Raw genomic sequence first — 25,316 nt, 5'->3', positions numbered from 1 at the left:
TTCGATCCACATTTAAATGCAAATCTACAGTCATGAATCTACAGATGAAACACAGTCATCTTTTGAAATTTGCACTTTTCCAAATTTTTCAATGCAATTCTGCAGCCAAGTAATGTGTACAAAAATGCATATACTGGGTGAAAGTGTGCATAAAAATGCATATATTGAGTGACAACAGCATAGAAAATGCATTATATTAGTGAAAGAAACATAAAAAATGCATTATATTAGGGGACATTGCTTTGAAAAATGGGCAAAAATGTTTACAAACCTGTGCATTAGAAGAAATTTGCACTAAAATGCTTATGAATTTTCATGAGAACTTTTCCTTGAATTGGCAAACCAATGTGGAAATGCACAGAACTGAAGTTAGGAAAAATGAGAAACTGAAATCGACAGATTTACCCATCCCTATGGAAGCAACCAAAGTTTGAGCAAGACTGGAAATGGTTTAAACTATTTTGGAATAATAATATGATTATCAGCAGTCCCTTTCCCTTTGTTGTAAAATAAGTATATTTTGTTTTTATTTATTAAGTGTTTAAACCAACATTTTTAAAATGATTGCTAAAATAAGCATTTTAATCCATTAATTATAAAAAGAAGGAAAAGAGAACGACAGAGGAGAGAGGGAGAGGTGGGGGAAAGATTGGACCTATATGATAATGGGCTCCACATTGCAAGTTGTAATTAAAGGTGGGTCCCAGGTCTCAAAAGCTTGAACATTGTGATCTTTATTAGATCACAATGTTAGATCACATGACTGTAGATTTGCCGCCCAGAGTGGCTGGGGAAACTCAGCCAGATGGGTGGGGTATAAATAATAAATTATTATTATTATTATTATTATTATCTGTCAACTACGCAGCCTTCATCCCTGTCCTAAATGGACCCCTCTGCTTCCCTTCAATTTCTTTAATGAGCATCACCAACTCTGTACCAGCCATTAGGGAAGATCAACAACAACATAATGAAGCTTAAGCTCTTGTGCTCTTCATCCAGGTGCAAACACCCAGTGACTTGACTAAAAACTGTACAGTTGAGTCAAGACCTTTGTGGTTTTGGCCCTGTAATCACTATCCTTATGAATGCAGGTTTTGTCAACCCTCTCAGCATCAACTGGATGTTATACCACCAGTTCCACTTCAGGTCGAAGGTGGAGATTCTAGGAACAGAACCCATTGGCATGAATTCTGCTACAGCACCCGACTTTTGTTACACACCCACGCGGGCCCCAAATAGTCCACATTTCCTGAATGCCCTAAAACAACAAAATCTCTTTGTGACATTATTGCAGCTGTTGCCAGTGAAAGAAGGATGGAAGGAACCCTTCACTGCACAGTGCAGACTGACTTACCTGAGCTTTCGACTGGGGAAGAGAGTTTGTTTCTATAGACAGAAGAGTAACCTGCTGGGAGCTATTGTCTGCACCTGGCACCCCAAAGGCAGGCTCAGCTTGCAGCGCAGATGGCGGTGATTCAGAACTCAGATTTTCAGGTGCCTTCAGCAGAAGCTCATTTGGAGACGTCTGGCATTCCCTGTTGACTTTTTGGGCAGCCGGAGCCAGGAGTGTGGGCAAATCTCTTCCTTCTTTCCATTTTTCCAGGACTTTTTGTTGAGATTTCTCTGGGGAGATGAACCTGCTGTAGAGGAGACTGTTGTCCAAGCGAGAATAAGGCTTATCTTCCACAGGTTTCTTGTCTGAGAAGCCAGACAAAAGAGTAAGCCCTTTGAGAATGTTTGCTCTGATTAAGTTACTCTGGTTGGCGATAGCTTTAGGAGCGGTGGCTTTGGCCTTGGCGTCTGCAGCCCCTTCCTGCAACTTCCCCAGGAAAGAGCCAATCTCCTCCTCGGTCTTGAACGTCTTGTTTTCCCAAGGGTACGACTCTCTGGCCTGACTGTTCTCCCATGACTTTTCATCCTTGGTAAGATATGGGTTCTCTATTTCCTCCATCTCATCTTCTTCCTCCTCCACTTCTTTTTCTCCCTCTGAGTTCCTCTCCTCGGTAAGAGCAAAAAGCTCACCTATTGCTGCTGGGAGAGGAAGCTTTGACTTGGGAGCGACGTGGTCCTCATCGATAGGTGGAAGGGATGTGTGCTTTGCAAATGTGGAAGGACGTGGAGGCCTCGGGAGGAGCTTCAGGGGCTTGTGGAGTTCAGGGGGCTCCATATTACGGAGGGTGTCTACAAAAAGCTCCATGTCCACAGCTTCTTCAGGTTCCTCTTCTGCTGTCCTGCTGCTGTGTCCTGATTCCTGGCTTGGAGGTTCATGGGAGGAGTTCATTTCGGTAAGGGGAATGGCTGGTTCCAGTGCAAACACAGGGGAATCTTTTCTGGGATAACCTTGTTCTTCCTTTAGCTCATTCCAGACGGTGGATTTTTGTTCCCTTGTCACAGATTCCTGGGATTCAGCAGAGGATCTAAGCATGTTGGTTTCTTCTGCAGCATCCGATGAGCAACAAAGTCCTTGGGATGCAGACGTGTTGGCCTTCTTTACTCTTGATAGGTTGTGCTCCTGTTCTGACCCATTTGTTACAGGGCCATCTGGATCAGGCATGCTTTGTTCCCTTTCAGACCTGCTTGATGTAAACAAGTTGCTGTGCCTCTGGAATGCAGGTTTGGCATGCGGGCTGCAGTCTCTCTCGGACGTGCTCAAAGGAGCAACTCCCTCCCTGAGTGTGGTAGCATCTCTATTTGATGTGAATGCAGGGTTTGGCAGAAGCATACACCTTTGCCTTTGGGCGTCACTCACACCGGCACTTCTGGATTGAGTCATGCAGCTTTCTTGCTCGGATCCTGCTATGGAGCAGTTGCAAACATCATCTGGAAGGGATGCAGGGCTCCCCTGTGGGGACTTGTCATCAGGGAGGTCACTCTGGGACTGCAAGTTTTCTTTTGGTGGCAGGGAGCTGATAGAGCTTGGCACGAGGGACTTTCCTTGCACGGCTTTGCTTGCACTCCCTGTTCCAGAGCTGGACATGATAATTTCTTGCCCTGCTCTGTAGACAGTGGTGGTTCCAGCTTGGGGTACGATGACTTGTCGTTCAGACCTAAAGACGACCATGCTGTTGCCATTGGGGCCATACCACTGGGTTTGAGATTTGGCTACAGTGCTGGAGCTTACAACACGAGGCAAGGGACTTAGCACACAGGGCCCACTGGGAGGTTTAGTGCTTGTGGTGCTGGGCGTGTAACTTTCCCCCAGGGATCCACCCAAAGAAGTAGTGTTGGCAACTTGTGACTGGTAGTTTTCTGTTTGGGATCTAAGTATTATGGCACTGGGCTGGGCACTTTCTGTCAGGGATCTGGTGATTATACTGGAGCTAGCACCATTTGGCACATGGCTTTCCCTCTGGGATTCCATTGCCCCAGTGCTGATAGGAATAACAGGGAGAGGTTCCTCCTGAGAGCCATCTGTGCTTGATATGAGGCTCTCTCTCTGAAATCTAGTTGCCAGAGGGGTGTTAGTAGCACTACCACAGTGGTTTCCTGCCTGGGATCCAGCTACTATGGTGCTATTAGCATCTTGTGTCTCTGTTCCTGACAGGCTCTTTGGCTTTGAAGCTGGGGTATACACCTGAGCAAACACAGGACCGTGAGCTGTAAAATCTCTCCGTGGGCTGGGAGAGCAGGAGGGCTTCCCATCTGATGTGGGAGAGAAACTTCTAGAACCTGCTGGGGAAGAGGAGCGCTTGCTTTCTGCAGAAGAAAATGAGTGCTTGGGTTCTGCTGAGGAAGATAGGCACTTGGCGTCTGATGGGGAAGGTGTGTGTTTGCCATCTACTGGGGAGGTTGGGGGCTTGTTTTCTGCTGAACACAATGTCTGCTTGGTGTCTGCTGAGGAAGACGTGTGTCTGGCATTTGCCAGAGAAGTTGGGTGCTTGGTTTCTGCCGAAGAAACTGGGTGCCTGGTGTTTGCTGGGGAAGACGGACACTTGGTGTCGGCTGAGGAATATAAGCGTCTAATATCTGCCACAGAATATGAGTATCTGTCGACTGGTAAAGAAGATGAACACTGTGTATCTGCTGTGGAAGAGGAGCGATGGTCATCTGCCGCAGCAGATGAGTAGCGGCTCTCTACTGGAGGAGGCAAAGGCTGGGAACTTGCTGAGCCCTGGGTATCTGTCATGAGGCAAGATGTCCTGCTATTTGCAGGCGAAAGGGAACGCCTGGTCTCTGCTGGTGAAGAAAACCTTGTATCTGCTGGAGAACGGGACCGCCTGGTCTGTGATGGGGAGAAAGGAAGCCTGGTATCTGCTAGAGGAGAACACCTTAAATCTGCTGGAGAATGGGACCGCCTGTTCTCTGAGAAGGACAACAAGGCATCTGCCGGTGAAGGAGACCGCCTGCTATTTGCTGGAGAACGGGACCGCCTGGTCTCTGATGGGAAGAAGGAGTGTCTGGTATCTGCAGGAGATGGAGTCCGCCTTATATCTACTGGAGAATGGGACCGTCTAGTCTCTGCTGGTGAAGGAGACTGCCTGGTAGGTGCTGGAGAATGTGACCGCCTGGTCTCTGTTGAGGATAAGGGGTTCCTGATATCTGTTGGAGATTGCTTTATATCTGCTGGAGAATGGGACCGCCAGGTCTCTGGTGAGGAGAAGGAGTTCCTTGTCTCTGCTGGTGAAGAAGACCTCCTGGTATGTGCTGGAGATCGGGACCGCCTGGTCTCTGCTGAAGAGAAGGAGTTCCTGCTGTCTGCCAGAGATGGTGACTCCTTTATATCAGCTGGAGATTGGGACCACCTAGTCTCTGATGAGGAGAAGGAGTTCCTGGTCTCTGCTGGTGAAGAAGACCTCCTTGTATGTGCTGGAGATCGGGACCGCCTGGTCTCTGCTGAAGAGAAGGAGTTCCTGGTCTCTGCTGGTGAAGAAGACCTCCTTGTATGTGCTGGAGATCGGGACCGCCTGGTCTCTGCTGAAGAGAAGGAGTTCCTGGTCTCTGCTGGTGAGGAAGACAGCCTGGTATGTGCTGGAGATCGGGACCTTCTGGTCTCTGCTAGAAAAGGGGGCCGCTGGCTATCTGCTGGGGAAAGGGGCCGCCTGGTATCAGCTGGAAAAAGGGGTCGCCTGCTACCTGCTGGAGAAATGGGCTGCCTGGCATTTGTGGGAGAAAGAGAACTCCTGGTATTTTCTGAGAAAAGTGGGTGGGGAGCATCTTTGGCTGAAAAGCTGCGCCTGGTGGGTACGGGGGAACGGGAGTCCCTGATGCCTGTTGAGGAAGATGGGCCAATGGTGCCCGTGCCTACAAGCCCTTTCTCCCAGGCCTCGAGCAACACGGACACTCTGGAGGGGCTGTTGCCTCTGGTTCTGGTACTTCCTCTCTCCAGCATCTGTGTCACAGCTGAGACTTTGCCAAAGGAAGGTTTGGTCTCTTCCTTCAGTAGATCAGAAGGTGTTGTCTTCCTTCTGAGCGAGGCAGTTGCAGTGGATCCCCCTGACCTGCTCTGAGCGGAGCGAGACCCACCAGCGACCTCCTCCATTCTGTACTGAGTGCAAAGGAGGCCTCTTCCAGTGTCAAATGGTCCTGTAGGCTGAGGTCCTTCGCTTTCAGATGCCACGGAGAGTCCTCTTGACTCAGAAAAGCTAGAGACAGGGCACAGAAAGGACAAAAGAAATGGTCAGGCCAAGAGGAGGCAAGAGACTCATTAAACTCTTTGCAGCAGGGGTGGGGAAACACAGACCCAGTAGCCAAATTCAACCCCCCCCCCAATCTCTCTCTTTAGTCCTTCGGGATCTCCTGAAGCCATCACCCTCTCCCCAGGCCACAAGTCTTCACAATCCGGCTTTGCACCCTTCTTGAGTATTTTTGCCCAGCTGGAATGTGTCCTTGAATTCTGATAATGCCTCTTGCATGACTGGATGGGTGATAAAGAGGGGTGCACACACGTGTGTGTAGAGACCAGCCTACTGTACAAAGATAAAATTTACATTTGTTGTCTCACCCACTTTTGGCCCTGTCCCCACCCCACACTGGCATGTGGCCCTCAGAAAGTTGGCCCTTGGGTTGGCAAAGTTTCCCCACTCTGAGCCAATGTAAAAATCCCTTCATGTTTCTATTCTATTTATACTCCTCCCCCTTGAAAACTTCCTACTTTTTAAATGACTATTTCGACAAACCTGTGTTCCTTTACAAGGGCCCCAATTATCTACACTCATTCTCCAGAGAACGCAGAATCATCACATACTTGGTCTGGGATGGTCTGTTTTAAAAGGTCATCCAGCCCAGTGATTGCAAAACAGTGGATTAGAACCAATCCAGGGGCTATGGGAATCTTCTGAATGGCTTGAAAGACAACTAGTAGTTTATGATCAAAGGCACTCATTGAACCACAGCCAGTGCCTATTAATTATAAGCAAGCACAGTAGCACGTGCTAGCATTTGATTGAAATACGATTGTACAGGTGACGATATGGATTTTGGAACAGATCTGAACCATAATGGCATGGCACAATTTCTCAAATCACTAATGCCAGTTAAAAAAATAATAACTACAGAGAAATCCAAAGCCTGGGTGGAGAGCAACAAAGCAGCAGATTGATTGCCACACACCAAACCTTGGTACTCATCCTGATCAGAGTGGAAGGAGGTGGGCAGGCAGTTTCTCTCCCCCACCCCAACTCTCTTTTGTTGCACCAGCTCTAAGCTCACACAGCTGAGGGGCCTGATGACCAGGCCTCTCAAGGGATCTGTGGGGCTTTGGATCCAGCAGAGAGATGCCAAACCACCAGCATCTTGCATTCCACTTCAAAGAGCCCCCATTTCAGAGCTCTTTATTGCCGACTGCCGGTGGCAGTGCTGCCAACAGAAGCATACCTCCTGCTGCTGAAGATTTTGCTGCGGCTGAATGCCCTCCCACCAGCAGCCCTCCTCTCCACCACAGGCCACAGGAGAGGACTCTGCAAGTCATCCTGTGTGCACACACACCCTGCCCATCTTGCCATCACCGGGGGTGGGTGGGTGTGTTTACATATGCATTCTTATTTTATGTAAACTATTTATGAGTCACTTTTCTAAGAAAGTATCCAGAGCGATGTAAGCCATAAAAAGAAGTGCATGCCATTTAAAAAAATTAAGCAACTGAAATACTGGAAACACAAACCACTGCCGAAAAGAAGCAGTAGCTGCACAACCAGAATCAACGTGGGACCAGATAAAAGGGAGAGGTGGGAGTCACACCTTTTGCTGCTTTTCGTCTCTTTCCTTCTCTCAACTGTCATCTAGTATCAGCCATTCCACCCAGCTGCACCAGAGGAAGAAATGGAGCAGCAGAGATGGGCAGATATGGTCCTCCAGGCTTCTCTGTCTGACCCTGGGAACTCTCCGCAGGCCATGCCCCTCACTGGTTTTGATTCATACTGTTATGGAGGGCCGAGTTTGGCCACCACTATCTTTAGTGTGTAGGAGTGGCACTCTAGGCTTGATTGGTGTCAGCTGGAGGTGCAAATAAAGGAAGGAAGTTGCAGGCTGCAATTTCCTCACGAGGAAAGCACACACACAACACTGAGATTATACCATGGTGGAGAGATAAAGAAGGACTGTAAATAGCTTGTAACAGAAATGCTTGTGCAACCGGTCAAGCAATAAAAAAGCTCTTGACTGAAGAATTTGAGTGTGACTCCTGTTCTTGTCCTCTGCCTCCTGGGGAAAACTCTGCTACAAACAGTAAGAAGTAGTTTTACCGAAGGTGCCACCACACAGGCAGAAAGCACAGCGGAAGTGTGTGGGCGGTTACCCCTTTAACAAACAGCACATGATTTTGCCTGGTTGGAAGGTGTCCTTGAATTCTGAGAATGCCTCTTGCCTGTCTAGTTGGAGAATATATAGGTTTGTGCAAAAAACCAAGACATCCTGTTTTTTTGTGTGAGATCGCGGCGGCCATTTTGGGTGTCGCACTCTTGCTCGCTGTTGCACTGCACTCTTGCCCCAAAGAAAGCACGGCATGGGCCATGTGACTCACCTGGGTGCACATCCCAGAAGAGGCATGTCCTGGTTTGGGGTCTCCAAAAGTTGGACAGTATGCAAAGATAAATGTTGCATTTGTTGCCCTGCTTACTTTAACCTCAGGGCTCCGCCCACTACTGGCATGCGGCCCCCAGAAGAGTGTGCAGAAGGAAATGCAGACTTTGGATTCAAGAAGGTTCGCCACCCCTGGAGTAGCAGGGCTTACTACTGCACTGGCCTGACTGAGAAACCAGCCGCCACTTGCCCACCCACCTCACCTGTTCCTTCAAGCTGGTCATTATAAGAACTTACACAAATAAAGATGCAATGACTTGCAAGGTGCAACCAAAACATGGCAATTTCTTCCATACCTAGCGGTGGGAGCAGCTGCTGCTAACCTTGTTAGCCTCAAAGCATGAAATCCAGCTAGGACAACTAGGGGTCAAATATTTTAAGGAGTGGTATCAGTTTAAATGCTTCACCTAGAATACAGCGCCCCCCTGCTTTGTTAATCATTTTGGTTGTGTTATTCCTAAAATCAACTGGAACAGGGACACCTTCATTATATCCCACATAAATGTATAGCAACCTGGCATTTGGGGAATTCTGACCTCATACAGAGCCAGTGCTGCAGCATAAATCTCACCTGACCAAACAATTTTGAAAAGGGACCAACGATGAGAAAAGCGGTTTTAAAATGCGAAACTGCACACACTTCGAGTAGTTTAGTTGCTGTTTACCAAGGTTGGCAAACAGGTTTGTGTTTGTCTTTTGCTTTAAAGTGGCAGGAGTGGAATGCAGCAATAAATCAAGCATGAAGGGTGGGGAGGTGCTTGCTTTCTTTTGTGGGTTTTTTTATTCTAGTGTCTCATTGCCTTAGTCACAGGTATTCATTAAAAAAAAAAATAAGGTGCCCATTTTTTTATTTTTATTTTTGCTTCTGCTCTTAATTTGAGTTCTTTGCATGGTTGGCATTGGGGGAGAGCAGTGCTGTGTGGCAGGCAGAAATCAAACAGGTAGGTTTTTCTAGTGTGGAAATCCAGTGATGGGGAAAGCTTCAACTATTCACAGTCTGTCTGTCTGTCTAATTGTTTGTGACGTGATTTACTTTTGGATCCTCTACCCCCATTGAAGGCATAAATTTGCATATGACAAAGGGTATACAACTTTAATGCAAAATTACGTATTCTTTTGTAAGTACAGCAGACGGCCTGATCCATATACTATATATTGGTCCCAGGAAATTCAGCGGCACTTCACTAGATGCGTGAAGTGTTATCCTGAGTTGCAGATTGAAGGTTAAAGGTAAAGGTAAAGGTAAAGGGACCCCTGACCATTAGGTCCAGTCATGGCCGACTCTGGGATTGCGGCGCTCATCTCGCTTTATTGACCGAGGGAGCCGGCGTTTGTTCGCAGTCAGCTTCCGGGTCATGTGGCCAGCATGACTAAGCTGCTTCTGGAGAACCAGAGCAGCGCACGGAAACGCCGTTTACCTTCCCGCCAGAACAGTACCTATTTATCTACTTGCACTTTGACGTGCTTTCAAACTGCAAGGTTGGCAGGAGCAGGGAAAGAGCAACGGGAGCTCACCCCATCGCAGGGATTCGAACTGCCGACCTTCTGATCAGCAAGTCCTAGGCTCTGTGGTTTAACCCACAGCTCCACCTGCATCCCTTTTGGTTAGATTGAAGGTTAGAGGATTGTAAACAGTCAGGTCTGAAGAAAATGAAATGCAGAAAAGTACAGATTATGATAATTCCATTATTAACAGTGGCCATTCACCCAAAAAGGTGGTTGATAACATAGACATCCTGACATTGGTAAGCCAATTAACAAATATAACTTTTTTTAAAAAGGAATCCCACTATATAATATTCTCTCTACTCCCCAACCATGTATATACCAACAAGTCAGGATAACCCTTCATACATCTATTGAAGTAACTGTAGTTCACAAAAGCTTATGCAGTGATAAATTAATTTGTCTTTTAAACTGCCATGAGACTCAGGGCTAAAATTTGCACTGTGTTTATTTAAAGATTTTTTAAAAATAAAATGATTTCTCGCTGGTATCCAACTCCAGTGAAATTAATTAAAATTTATAAAGGTGTCCCAAATGTTTGCTGGAAGTGTGCAAAAATGTGAGAGGACATTTTATCATGCTTGGTGGACTTGTAGAAATGCCGAGAAATATTGGCTACAAATACATACATTGATACAGAAGATTTTAAAGTTTTACATTCAATTGAAGCCAGAACCTTTCCTGCTAGGAATAATAGATAACAATTAGAAAAAGACTATGGATAATTATTTCAATACATGATCACAGTGGTGAGACTTTTATATGCACAAAGATGGAAAGATTCATCATTACCTACCAGGGAGGAATTGCTAAAATTACTGGACTTCGCTGAGATGGCAAAATTAATGTGTTTAATCAGAGAAAAATCCTTATCAATATTTACTAAAGATTGGAAACCACTTATAGACTTTTTGCATGAAAAAGAAATTGAATTTATAATATCTAGGTTTGAGGATTAAAGAAAATATTGGTTTGTAGAAAGTGGAATTGTTGTTACCTTGGATGTATTGAATAATTTTCTATATTGCAGCTGACAGAAGAAGAATCAGAAGTTCTTTTTCCTTTTCCTTTTTCCCCTCCTTTTGGTTTGTGTGTTTAGATTAGTTTTTTATCTTTGATAAAAATGTATATTTAGTAATTGTTATTAAGCTCATTGTTGTTTTTGCATGTAGTTCCCTCTTTTGGCCAGAGTAGGGTGGTAGTATGCAGGCAATGTTCCTCTCTGGTGTCCTTCAGGTCCCAAAGTTTTAATCAAAACTGTGCACATTTAAAAGGGCAGGGATGAACCACCTGTCCCTCTCTCTCTTCCTCCCTCCCCTCTCTTTTTAAAATTATGTAATGATAGGATAGCCACCTTTTTGCCCTAGCAGGAAATACACCTGTTTTATTCTTACCTATCATGCAGCTGCTGAAGGCCTGGGATCCCTGCCCAGAAAGAAAAAAAGGAGGCACACCTAAGTGGCAAACCTGTTGCTCTATTCCTAACCTGAATTGCTGACCGGTGCTTGTAAATGCCATCTGAGCCAAGTCAACTCAGCCTTTCCTTTCTACAGGAGACAAGCAGACAGGGGTTGAGAAATTCAATGTGTCCTGACCTGCTTAGTCTGACAAGGCATTAATCTCCAGGGTGAGTCAGGTTTGTGCTTTCACCCTGCCAAGCCACCAACAATGTTCCAAACATAATTCCATGGAAACAGGAAGGAAACTTCCCCTCCTGTTCTGAGATACGGACTGGTTGAAATTTTGAAAAAGATATTATATGAGACCAACACATAGGTTAAAGCCTACTTTCTCAGGTTTTTTTAAAGCAATTTATCTGGCTCTTCTCCACAAGCTCAAAGGCGCAGTGGTGCCATTAGAGAAGGACTTTGGGGCAGAATGAGTGGGAGGGACCCCAAACAAATCTAAAGGGCAGGAGTTGGGAAGAGATGTGGGCATTAAAGTCAGAGTCTAAAACAGACTCCAACCTGGTGCACTCCAGGTGTTTTGGACCACAACTCCCATTAGTCCTTGTTGCTTGAGGCTGATGGGAGTTGTAGTCCAAAAACATCTGGAGGGAACCAGGTTGGAGAAGGCTAGTCTAAATTACCTAAGTGCACCACTGCAAAAATGCAAGGAGTAACGTAACATAGTAGACACACACCCAAAGACATAGACATGCATGCATAAGGAAGAGTTGGGTAATGCCTATATTAAGACCAACTGTTGGCATCCGTCTGTCTCAAGAGACAATGGAGTGCGCCTCCGGGAGTGAACTCAAATCGCTGCGTTAGCAGCACCGAAGACACTTTCCATGGTGCACAAGATAACAAGACCCCACTCTCGGCCTCACTGATATGGTCCAAAGGAAAGGAAAGCAATCCGTTTGGCACCAGCTGGTGCCATCCAACTGTCTTAGGGACTCCCCTCCGGATCTGTGTAGGGTTAACTCCTTAGCCTTTTATTTTCTTGAAGATTTCCTGCAAGGCAGCAGAGTTTTAGGATCAGTTTTCCTTCTCCTAGATGGGCTACCTTTCCAGGTTGGCGAGCCTCATCTGCCCCTCACTTCTATCTAAAGCACGTGCATAAGCTGCCTTCTTAACCGTTGGACCCACCATTGGTCTCATCCACTCAGTCTGCTGGGATGTGGCCACTGTCACATGCTGGCAGCTTCTAGAAGCCACAGGTGAGAGCAGAGTGTAGGGTGGGGACCAAAGGTGGTTATGACTACCCCAGAAGAAGGTACTACCCCTCCCCTAACACCCCATACACCCCTAAGTCCAACTAAAGGTAATGCCTAACACCCATCCTTGAAATTTTGATATACTCAGAAGGTTGGTTGTGACCCAGTAAATTAGATGTTCTGAAGTCAGGCTTCCTTGTCAATTCTCATCATCCCTGACTATTGCGCATGCTGGCTGTGACCGATGGCATGTATAACTCCAACCGATAGGAATGGCCAGCAGGGTGGCTACTGCTGCCCCCCCCATACATACACCCCAGTATCTATCCCAGTCTTTGGCTAATTAAACAATTTGTGGCCTTTTAAACTGTGGGAGGTATTGTTTTTGTTTGTTAATATGGTATGCAGTTTGTGTTTTTATATTGTGACCTTCACCCTTCCCGGGTGAAGGGCGGTATAGAAACCTAATAAATAATACCAGTAATAATAATAACCCATGAGGCAGTAAACAATCAGACAAAACAAGAAATGCAATGGCCCCATTTACAGTACACATTTGAAGCAGTATGAGTCTACTTTAAAGTCATGGCTTTGCAATTAAAATTACAATTCCTAGGGTGATTTAACAATCAATCTCTTTTCCCAGGGAACCCTGGGAATTATAGTTCTGTGAGGGGAATTGGGATCTCCTAACAACTCTCAGCAACTTTAACAAACTAGAGTTCCCAGGATTCTTTGGGGGAAGCAATGACTTTTTAAATATGGTATGATGCAGCTTGAAAGGTGTAGCACAGCTGGGGCCTGGAACAGAAGAATAATTCTCAATAAAACACTCAAGCTAAAAACAACTCTATTGTGAATTTAAAGGCAAATAAGTATGAGAACAGGTCCTAAGCATTTGTAGCTGGGAAGGACATTGCAAAGCTGGGGTGCCACTACTGGCAAAGCCTTATATTCAGTCACTGCCTGAGTAGCTACAGTAGTAAATGAAGTACCCAAAGAAAGTACATTAAAGGAGGACCGGACCTTATCCTCTCTCTTTCCTATGACTACTTACATTAGAGATGGGGAACATTTTTCAGACCAAGGGCTGCATTCCCTTCTGGGCAATCTTCCGAGGGCGATATGCCAGTAGGGGGCTGCACCAGAGGCAAAAGTGGGTGGGGCAATGAATGTAAATTGACCATTCTATGATAGGTTCGTTTCTACACACACACCCCTCTCTTTTCTCCATCCAGGCAAGCATCCACTCAAAACTCATGGGCACAGTCCAACCTGGCAAAAACATGCAAGGAAGGCATGTAGTGAAACCAGTAGGGGGTGTGACTCGAAAGGAGTTGTGACCTAGGGAAAGTCTCAAGGGCCTAAGGCTCTCCACCCCCTGATTTACAATTTATAATATTCTGTTATATTTTGGGCGTTTCATTAGCAACAGGGTGGGGAAGCAACAATCGTGAGGGTTTTTTTGAGCAGGTTTGGCATCTGGCTTTGAATCAAATGAATGTCAACTGTTGATTCCCAAGGTTTCTTGTTACGGGACAGAAAATGAAAAGCATTCAGTCTTGCCAAATTTCTAGGCTGAAGAACAATAAGAGCACCTTCCCAAGTTCTGAATGAGTCTGTCAAAAGAGGGAACACTCCTCGCCGCCCGAGATCTCAGGTTGCCAGGAAGATTGGAATCCTCTATGCTTCAGCATTGCAGAGCATGAGATAGGCAGGAGAAAGATCAGGAGCTGCTGGCAGATCTCTAGAGGATCAGCAAGGGTTTCTAACTACAGTGGTACCTCAGGTTAAGTACTTAATTCATTCCGGAGGTCCGTACTTAACCTGAAACTGTTCTTAACCTGAAGCACCACTTTAGCTAATGGGGCCTCCTGCTGCTGCCATGCTGCCGGAGCACGATTTCTGTTCTCATCCTGAAGCAAAGTTCTTAACCTGAAGCACTATTTCTGGGTTAGCGGAGTCTGTAACCTGAAGTGTATGTAACCTGAAGCGCATGTAACCCGAGGTACCACTGTACTCCAGATTGTTTAACACGAGCAACGACAATATAACTTTTCCCTGCCTAAATGAGGCTGATGAAATGATGGAAGCTAAGCAGGGGTGGACTATTGTGTGAAAGGCCTGTGAACAGTTCTGGTACTGAAAACAAATTCCTTGGCTCAGATTGTGGTCAGAGGCACCCAGTTCTTTACTTCCAACTAAATGCCTTTGCACCTGTCTCTGGATAGTAGATATTCAAGGTCTGGTACAAAGCAAAATGGCTCTGACAAGTCTCCCCATCCCTGAATTAGAGCAGACTCTCAACCATCAGGGTTTCTGCAACATGTCATTGATGTAATAATGCTGCCTTAGTGGTGGACTCATACTGGACCATGCACACATATTATTGTGCTTGATTTGTTGCACTGCAATGTTTCCTCAGTGTAGTTGCATTATCAACATATGGTGCACTATAGTGCAATGAAAGCAGGACAAAAAATAATTGGGAAGGAGCATTTGTGGTAAAGAAGGTTACATGATTTCAGGAGCAAGCTATGGAGCATGCACTGACCAGAAATGAAGAAGTATGACTGTCCCAGACCTTTTGCAGGCAAACAGTACTGAAAGCTGCATTGTGTATAACTGCCCTGATATACCATCATGAGCATGAATAATCTTGGATGCACAATAAAAAGGACACCTAGAGGCCCCAGTGCGGCACACCCAAGCCGGGGGCAGTGCAGCACATTTTAACCCTGTGCAATGTTAAGGGGAGAAGTTACTATAGCACAGAGTTGAAGTGACACATATACATTTGTATATGTGTGGATCCCACCGTCTAAAGCTTCATGATGTTCCCCATCAAGTGTATTTTGCTGCGCCCAGGCTCAGCACCCTAGAAACCCTGTGTCAGCACTCTGCAGTAACTTTGGGAAAGGGCTGAGATTAGTTCATCTCTGTGGGAGTTGCTGAGTAATTCCTATGGGTGCCTGTGCAATTTGGGAATGATGTGATAATGCTCCACTTATTTCCATAATCCTTGTGTGTGGGTGTTTAGCAGTTTTTTGATCACTCAACAAGCTGGGGGTGGGGGGAGAAAGCAGGGTAAATATGAAGGTCTTAGTTACAGATAGGTAGCCGTGTTGGTCTGCCATAGTCAAAATAAAAAAATTCCTTCCTGTAGCACCTTAAAGACCAACTAAGTTAGTTCTTGGTATAAGCTTTCGTGTGCATGCACACTATCTGAAGAATAGCTGTGTATCTGAAGAAGTGTGCATGCACACGAAAGCTTATACCAAGAACTAACTTAGTTGGTCTTTAAGGTGCTACAGGAAGGAATTTTTTTATTTTGACTATGAAGGTCTTCTCACTCTTCAAAAGCTAATCAGATTTTTAAAAGCTAATCTGTAAAATGCTAACTTGCCCCAGAGTTTCTAAACCAGATGAATTTGGGTCCAACCACCCCTCAGCTTAATGTGGAGCATTTGCTCTTTGCGAATCCTTTAATTCTCCCTTCTGCATACAACGCTCACAGGAAACAACTGCTGTCACAAAGAAGAGTTTGGATTTGATATCCCGCTTTATCACTCCCCGAAGGAGTCTCAAAGCGGCTAACATTCTCCTTTCCCTTCCTCCCCAACAACAAACACTCTGTGAGGTGAGTGGGGCTGAGAGACTTCAAAGAAGTGTGACTGGCCCAAGGTCACCCAGCAGCTGCATGTGGAGGAGCGGAGATGCGAACCTGGTTCACCAGATTACGAGTCCACCTCTCTTAACCACTACACCACACTGGCTCATTTATTGCTTCCCTATAACTCGAGTGTTTCCTTATCCTCGGAAAACCCAAAAAAGACATCTGATCCAGTTTAAAAGCACTCCAGCCAGCTTTCTATGAATGCCTTTGTCCATTATTATTTTTTATATTTTTGATGTGTTTTTGATGTGGAGTAGCTTATAAAGAGGGGCGGTTGCTTGAAACAGCAAATAGCAGGAAACGGGGAGCATGGATGTAGAACTCTGCATTAAAATCACATTCAAATATACAACATTGACTGCCACTGCCAGGGGACAAACTCATTACAGTGGTACCTTGGGTTAAGTACTTAAATTATTCTGGAGGTCCGTTCTTAACCTGAAACTGTTCTTAACCTGAAGCACCACTTTAGCTAATGGGGCCTGCTGCTGCTGTGCCGCCGGAGCACGATTTCTGTTCTCATCCTGAAGCAAAGTTCTTAACCCGAGGTACTATTTCTGGGTTAGCGGAGTCTGTAACCTGAAGCGTCTGTAACCTGAAGCGTATGTAAACCGAGGTACCACTGTACATTAAATGTGGATTTTGTGGGCAAGTCTTGATTGGCCTGTAGATTAATAACAATTTTAAAAACCAGTAAGAATACCCAGCCCAGTATCACTGCTCCTTGGGAATGAAGGAGCCTTTTATGGGACATACCTTATCTGAATGTGTATCTGTATCAGATTTACATAGCTATGGTTACATTTGAGTTTCTTCGGTGATGCTTGGTAAATAAGGACTCTTTGGTCCAGCAGAAGCAAATCATTCCTGGGAAGCAGCCCAAAACAGAGTGTGTGTGTGTGTGTGTGTGTGTGTGTGTGAGAGAGAGAGAGAGAGAGAGAGAGAGAGAGAGAGAGAGAGAGAGAGAGATTTCCCTTATGCAAAGACAACTAGTTGCATGCTAATTAGATGGTACTAATTTGTGTCACTGTCACAAAGATGACCCAAGAAGTGATAGTGCAATTTCATCTGATGGCTTTCAATTTCATTACACGTCCTATGAATCAGAATGTGGCGCACTAAGTCTTATTTCTGTATCAGCCTTGAGGAAAGTCAGGTCGAAGGGCCAAACCAGACAGTTAGCAGTTTTGTGAATTTAGGGTTGCTATAGGTCCAGTAAATTGAAGGGGGGGGGGGAGTCTGGGAAAATCCAGCTGTATGGCAGGCCATGTCGACAACGTTGTTTTTGCCGATTTTCCTTTTAAAAATAGCTCAGAAATGACTTTTTTGCGGTTTTGCAAAAAAAGTTCAACAACCCTAGTGAATTGTTTTTAAAAGAGTCAAGAGCAGGTGTAGCCACTCCCCACCACACACACACACACACACACACACACACACACACACACACACGGAGCATTGAACAGGGGGGGGGTACTTTTAACACTCCCCACCCAACAGATACTCTGCAGTCTGGGAAAGGCTGTGGTTGTGTTTACACTCCTTCCCCTGCAAGTGTTCCAATAAAGATTGGTCCCCTGTGCCTGCTATTTATCTTTTTAACACCCCAAATCATTCTATTGCTGCTTCTCTGAAAAGTGTAATGAGTAACATGGCCTCAAGAACCTGGCCTATTTGCTGGGTGGGAGTGGGAATTAAGAGAGTTTTAATGGGCAGTTGAGATCAGTGTTCTTCAACTTTTCATCCTCACGTATTTTTCGGATTTTAACTCCAATCATCCCCAGATGGCTTAGCCAATAGCCAGGGATTGTGGGTTTTGTAAGTCCAACAATATATGAGGATCCGAGGCAACCAGGAAGAAAAGCTTGACAAAGATTAGATCTCTGTCTTTTTTTAGCCCATATATGACTAATGCAGGGTTGTTCAGAGGGGTGAGCAATTTTAATAGATATGAGGAAGCTGTGGTCCTCCAACTGTTGTTGGACCCCAACTCCCATCAGCTCCAGCCAGTGTAATCAATGGTCAGGAGTGATGGGAGTTGTAGTCCAGCAACATCAGGTTGGCTACCCCAGTTTGGTGTCTGCATTGTTTTCTTGTGATTAAGTCTTTGGTGGTTTTGCTGACAAGTACCTTGCTCCTGGCATGAAGGTGAGAAATAAAATGAAAGCGACTCTCATTAAAATTGTGGCTTTGGCAGAAACCACCAGTATCAGGGAGAGTGGTGTTCAGATGGCGAGTTGGTAGAGCAGCACACTCCTTATATAGCTCAACAAAAGTTTGGAAAGAAAATGTACGTGGGAGAATTTTGAAAGCACATACGGTTGCTTACTTTTTTCGCTGGTTGTACTCCCCTATGTTTAACTCTCTCTCGTTCTCTAAGCATGAAAAGAAAAAGCTTCTTCTGGCAGCTCCAGAAAAAAGCAAAACCATGACGGGGGCCCAAAAAGAACATTTCTAGGTGAGAGAGGATGGAGAGTGTTGCCCAGTGTGTTAGATTTCCAAAGTGATGTAAAATTTCATTTTGATGCTTATATAAAACCCTTCTGACTCCCCCCCCCCCCAGTTATCCTGGGAAGTAGTTTATGCTGAAAGCTAGTGATAGGCCCAAGCTCCCTTAGGAAGCTTCATGGTTGACTAGGGATTTGAACTCGGGGCTCTCTGATCCTAGTCCAACACTCTAACCTCTATTGCACTCTGGCTATCAGTGTACAGAATTCCTTCCTTCCTTTGCTTCTGGTCACTGTGTGTGTGTGTGTGTGTGTGTGTGTGTGTGTGTGAGAGAGAGAGAGAGAGAGAGAGAGAGAGAGAGAGAGAGAGAGAGAGAGAGAGAGAGACCCTTTTTAGGTATACTGAGGCCAGTTAGAATAGTAATGCAGATTACACAGTATTAATGTCAGATTGCTATAATCTTAAGGACAGCTTGATGTAGATAAACTAATACCTTGAACAGGACCAAGAATATCATTTCTTGACAGCTGCAAGAATTCTGCACACACCTAACACAGCCAACCAGAGTGTCTCGTACCTGATCATCAACCGAGTGTGCACTGCATAGCATGTTGAAATTCAACTTGCAACGGAGTAATGAGTGTCTTAATAAGTCTGCTTAATTATTCCCCAAGTGCTTTGGCAGAAGGCAAGGAGGCATAAAGTGCCTTGCCTGAGTTACAGATGACAAATTGCCTGCCAGTTGAGGACAGCACTTCATGCATCAAGAATTAGATCCTTGTTCACAAAGGCTTGTGCCAGCATGGATTTATTAGCATTTAAGGTGCCACAACATCTTTGTCGCTTTCCAGTTGCAAAGTTAACACTTTCAAAGAGTTTGGGTGGCTACTTGACTAAACAGCACCTGCAGGCTAATTTCAAAAAAAAATTTCCTGCTTTTTGTTTCCTTATTGGAATATATTTAAGCCCAAACCTCAACTTAAAATACAAGATGAACATACACCCCCTTCTCCTTCCTCTGCCATCTTCTCACTGGCAACATGTAGATGGGAAGCTCATTCAAGGCAGAAATCTGTCATTTCTGCTTACGATACTCTTCAAAGCTTATATATATACATGGACGAAGCTGCATAAATGTATATATAACAAGAAATCACTAATGAGTTTCACTCAACAGGCACTAGGCTGCAGCAAGAACCAAGATTTTATTACAACTTATTTGTTTTTAATTTATAAGCTGTCTTTCCATATCAAAGGATCCTAGGGATTGCATGGGATAAATATTGCAGCCTAGGACTATTTACCCCTGCAGATGTTATTAGCCTGGTGAGGCAGCATGCCTGTGTGACCCTCTACATTCTGCATGCAAACACACTGAAAGAGGGCACTTGTGGATACAGGTGCACTGTGGGGTACTTTTGGGGTAGTGATTCAGGGCCTACGTGTATCTGCCTTCCCCACTTTCAGAACATGTCTGTTCATGTCTGTTTAGAAGTAACAGACATATTGAGGCAGCTACATGGTTCACTGCCAGAGGTTCCACTTAGGAAGGGTGGGAAACATCATTCCCCCACTAATGTTTCAGACCACATGTGATTTTTCCACAGGATCTGTTCTTATGGGCTCACTGGTTCTATACAATGCGGGATTGTTAGTACATAGTATGTACTGTATCATGGAAGCCCTTGAGGACAGACCTGTCGGGAACCCAAACAAGAACTTTATTGCCCCTCTGCAACATGAACAAAAGATAAACACCTGACTCCACAAAGCTAGCAGCCAAGTCCAGTGCCATCTAGTGACTAAACTATGTAATGTCACTATCCACTTAGTATGCATGCCCATGACATAAAACGCTTTTGCTTCAGCAACAAAAACAAAAAATGATTGATGGTAACATTGAAGTAGTTATTATAAGGAGGTAAAGAAGAAACTATGACAAATGTTCTCAGATTTGACTACACCTTCATGAAGAGGACAGCTCAGTGGTAGAGCATGAGACTCTTAATCTCAAGGTTGTGGGTTCAAGCCCCACGCTGGGCAAAATATGCCTGCACTGCAGAGGGTTGGACTAGATGACCCTCAGTGTCCCTTCCAACTGTACAATTCTACGGTTCTAGGAACCTTCTCTCAGTCTAACCTACCTAATAGGACTGTTGTGAGGATGTGATGGTAGGGAAGAACCACATACATTTCCCTGAGCTCTTTGGAAGAAAGGCAGGCTACAGATGTGTAATTTATAAATAATTCTTTGTGACTAACTCCACAGTCACTGAAAACCAACTATTCTTCTCCAGACACCTGTTGCCAGCACAACTCAAATGTTCAAAAATCAGATACCACAAATAATCTGATTAGATTACAAATGGATGATTAAAAAACAACAACACTTTGTTCTTTTCATTTATGTTCTTAGTTTTTAAGGTATGCACTCCAGTTATGCTTGCATGTACCCCTGAGGGTGAAAGGATGGCTTTGCTCTTTTAATTAAAGCTACAATTCCCACGATTTTATCCAGAATCCCTGGGCCATAAATGCTGGTGCTTGCAGCCTCCCTGTAATAATCTGGATGGCCATTTGAAATCCGCGGTGTGTTCCTCAGCCCTATTATAAAGAGAAAAGAATGAATCTTCCTTCTCCAAAAGTATATGGTCCTAAACTGGAAACATGCTGTGATCTTTACTGACCAGTGCAACAGCTAGTAATTTGCCCTGTGTGAGATTCTACAGTAGATGTGTGTTTACCTTGGAATTCTCTCTGCGAGTGTAATAAATGTGTGGTGATATATTGCAGTGAAAAAGAAGCAGGCAGGAAAGGATCCTCTCATCTTGAACCACGGCAACAGCACTCGGTCACAACACCACTGAGGATAAATGCTCAGTACAGGCCAGGCATTGTCTAACCTCCATGTAAGCTTTGTGCAAGCAAATCAGGGTGAATGGTCAATGAACAAGCTGCTTGGAGCAACCCAATGTTACATATGCCTTCCTTCTGCTCCAGGACTTTCATGCCGCTCCAGCTGGGAAAGGCAGGGAATGATACCCTGAAGCAGTGGTCAGACCAGGATGCTGGGTCCCTGGAGGCCCTGCCCTAGCCTAGATCCATCAACCTTTGACTGGATTGACCTGCTCAGCCAAAGGGGTTTTGCTGAGGGCCTCTGTTTATACATATAACAAACAGAGTACATATAACAATCAGAAGCCGTACAGGCCAGCTCTGGCCTCCTCCAGCTGCTCCTCCTCTAGCAGAAATGTAATTTCCATTTCCATTCCAATAATTAACAATAGAAATAGTATAAATATCAGGCCAGCATCAACATGTTAACCAACCACAAAACCGGGACAGCACCACTGGCAGGGTTGGGGGAGGAAAAACATCCAGGAGCTTGAAATAGGATTTATTCCAGGTCCAATTTATTCCAGATGTGTTTGGGACAAATTCTTCCTCGGGGCATTTTTTTATCAGCAATTTTCATCCAGCATGTGGAATACTATCAAGACTCAGGTTTGTTCCGAAACACATTGGGCCTGTAATAAAACTTACTTCAAGTACCTGGAGTTATGGAAGCCCAGCACTCTGCTGTGCTAACCACCATAATAATTAATATATATTTTTATTTGTACCCCACTCATCTGAATGGGTTGCCCCAGCCACTCTGGATGGCTCATAAACAAAAAATAATACAACATTAAACATTAAAAACTTCCCCATGCAGGTCTGCCTTCAGAACTTAATAGGCATGAACTTAATGGGCAGCAGTGAGAGCCCCCAAGCCATTCATCCTGAGCCCTTTGGCCATTTTCCTCTGTTGGAGATTATTATTATATTATATTATATTAATTATATTGTATTATATTCCACCTTTCCCCCCAGAACCAGGACTCAAGGCAGCTTACAAAAATTAAAACAATCACGGCTAAAATAAAAATGCTAAGATAATAGTTAAACAGTAATTGAACTACAATGGAATTAAAACAAGGTATATATGTTAAAACAGAGATAGTAAAAAGAGCATAGCACTATTTGAAAGCCCTTTCCTTAAAAGCAGCCAGTTCCCAAAGGCCTGCCAGAATAAAACAATCTTCACCTGCTGGCAGAATGGCACGGAGGGAGCCAGTCTAGCCTCATGAGGAAGGGAATTCCAAAGATATCAGGGTGCGCCACAAGCCTTTCATTCATTCCCTAAGATCACTAGCTGAGTAGTGGAGGACATGGCCAGTGTTGAAGTAAGATTCAACTGCCCGTCCAGCTGGCTCCTACACATGGCTGCCATCTTGTCGTTTGCCACAGGCAGCAAAAGGGCTGTAGCTCAGCAGTAGATCACCTGCTTTGCATATAGAAGTTTCAATCCCCACCATCTCCAGGTAGGACTAGGAAAAGACTTGTCTCTGAACCTCTGGAGAGTCACTGCCAGTTTGTGTAGACAGAACTGAACTAGATGGACCAATGGCCTGACTCATAAGGCAGCTTCCTATGCTCCTGTACCCGAGGACATTTTGTCCCATTAAAACTGGAGTGGCTCTGAATAACAAAAAGAAAGTAGGTTCAACACTTGTGGTGTCCCACTGCCATGTCTCACTCTTCATTGGTGTGTAACGTGGCTAAGTAGCACCTCAGCAGTTACCCACAACACCGAAAGCTTATGCCCAACCACATGATAATAACAGAAATATAATGTTGCCACAGAAAAGCATTTCCACAGGTAAAACCACGGGACAAGACCAGCTTCTTAATGAGCAGCCTTCTGTTCTTCATCACCTGACTGTGGCAGGCTCAGCTAGCATTGGTTTAAAATCATTCACCATTTAATTAAGAATGCAAGAACAAAAAAAGAGATCTTACTGCGTCAGGCCAGTGGCTCATCTAGTCCGGCATGCTGTTCTCACAATAGCCAAACAGATAATGGGAAACCTGAAAGCAGGACCTGAGTGCAATAGTGCTTTCTCCTCCTGCAGTTTCCAGCAACTGGCATTCAGAGGCATACTGCCTCCAGTGGTGGAGGAATTGCAAGCGTTAAGGAATGAGATGCAGGGACTGTCAGCTTTCCCCCTGAAATGGTAGCTTATTATATGAGGTGAGCGGTTTATGTGGGGAACATGTGACCTCTAATCCTCCAGAATACTACCTTGTCAAAGTCTGCCACTTCATTCTGTTGAATGTGTAACACAGCCCATAGGAATGTCCAGGTCCCCAGGGTCTCAGGAAGAGGTAACTCCCAGGACTGTGATATCTGTGACCTACAGCCTTTCTACTTGCAGGAGAAAATTTGACTGGCTTGCTTGGTTGAACAATATCAATGCTATCCTTTTGGACGTTTGCTTTGTCTCTGTTACATCATACCTTCCATTTCTGATATTTAGGTGTCGTTGCATATGTAGCCAAAATGGCACGCCACCCCCACCCCCCACATACACACAGGAGGGGGTCATCTGGAGGCTCAGGGGCCCTGAGATTTGCAGAAGTACCAGAAAACCACAACCATTTAAACAACACGGGAGGGAGGATTCTATCAGAAAGACCCGGTGAGAACTGAACATGCTCAGTGGACACTGAATACTGACTGACTATGGTGATGGTATGTGTGGATAATTGGGGAGAGGGGAGAATGAATGCCATATCCTGGAAAAGGGTATATCTGGCTGGTTGGAATGCTGAACAGGAGCAGTCCACACTGCAACATTTTGTTGCAGATCCCATTTGTATCAATAGTCTAAAATATGGAATGAGGGACATAAGAACTGGAACAATTAAAGCACTAATATATACTAAGCTATTGGTTTTTTTAAAAAAAAAATGAAGTAGGTTCCTAGTCCTTAAGGTTTAACACCCAAGGGTTCTATGTTCTGAATAGTTAGTGTCTGGAGGACGAATGTCCCCCACTTGCTTAGTTCTATATCTTATTTATGCCCTAATCTTTTCTTACAAAAAGGATATACTATGATTCTGAAGATTGGGGGCTAGAAATATGGAAGCTCTTGGCCCTGTGAGCTGGCTGGGAGGTGGTGAGAGGGGGAAAAGCATGGCCATTGAGAGTTTGGCACCTGCCAAATGAAGTCAGTGCCAATTACGCACAAGCAAAATATGCCATAGAGCCAACAGACTTCTGGTTGCTGTCTCCTATTTAATATGGCCTTTGGCATCAGACAAGTTGCCCAACCATGTTTCAAAATCAGGATGATTACAGATTTCCGGATACTGAAGTGCTAGTGAAGTGGAAAAAATCAATAGGTGATATGGAAACAGTAGGGAGAAATAATATCATCCATCTCTAGCACTGTGGCTTTAATTATTCTTTTTTTTTTTACCTTCAGTTACCCCTGAATTCACTAGCTGAAGCTGAGGAACCTCTGAATAGGCACACACTATAATGGGCTATTCACAAACTATCCAAGTGTATGGATAATGTTGTAATACAGGTCAGTTATAATAAATAAGGCACCAGACTTATTAGTTTCATCCGGGTGGAGTCAGGTATTTCCTGTGTCTGACCTGCTCTCATTGGACAGAGGTACTTAAGTTCTTGTTTAGCTTCCTGGCTGTTATGTCCTCAACGCCTTCCATGACATTCAGAACATTGCAGGGGATGCTGGAGAAATGTTCTCGTCCTTACATGCAGACCCCATCAGTACTAGACATTTAGAGCAGTAATCGTAGTACTTTAAACAGTCATGGCTTCCCCCAAAGAATCCCAGGAGCTGTAGTTTGTTACGGGAGCTGAGCATTGTGAGGAGACCTCTATTCCCCTCACAGAGCTACAATTCCCAGAGTGCTGTAACTTTTGATCCCTCTTCCCAAGAAACTCTGGGAATTGTGGCTCTCTGAGCAGAGTAGGGGTCTCCTAACAACACATAGCACTCTTAACAAACTATGGTTCCCAGGTTTATTTGGGAGAAGCGATGACTTTTCAAAGTAGTATGATACAGCTTTAAATGTATAGTGCAGATGAGGCCTCAGCTCATAGAAGACCCTTGTCCTGACCTTTCGAGCCTCGCCACTGTTTTGCATGAA

At 44.8% G+C, this 25,316-nt stretch overlaps 1 protein-coding gene across 1 annotated transcript in view; it reads right to left on the bottom strand.

The window, feature by feature from the left end:
- The window catches only part of CRYBG2 (crystallin beta-gamma domain containing 2), a 66,882-nt gene that overhangs the window by 24,344 nt on the left and 17,222 nt on the right, over positions 1-25,316 (bottom strand). Inside the window, exon 4 of the mRNA XM_081202742.1 lies at positions 1,358-5,585. Within this exon, the coding sequence (XP_081058868.1) occupies positions 1,358-5,585 (4,228 nt within the window). The remainder of the gene's footprint in view (positions 1-1,357; positions 5,586-25,316) is intronic.

This window comes from Podarcis bocagei, assembly GCF_964188305.1.
Source record: "Podarcis bocagei genome assembly, chromosome: 7".
In the NCBI taxonomy this organism is placed as follows: domain Eukaryota; kingdom Metazoa; phylum Chordata; class Lepidosauria; order Squamata; family Lacertidae; genus Podarcis; species Podarcis bocagei.
The sequence above is the reverse complement of the archived record's forward strand: the minus strand, read 5'-3'. Positions and strand labels throughout refer to the sequence as shown.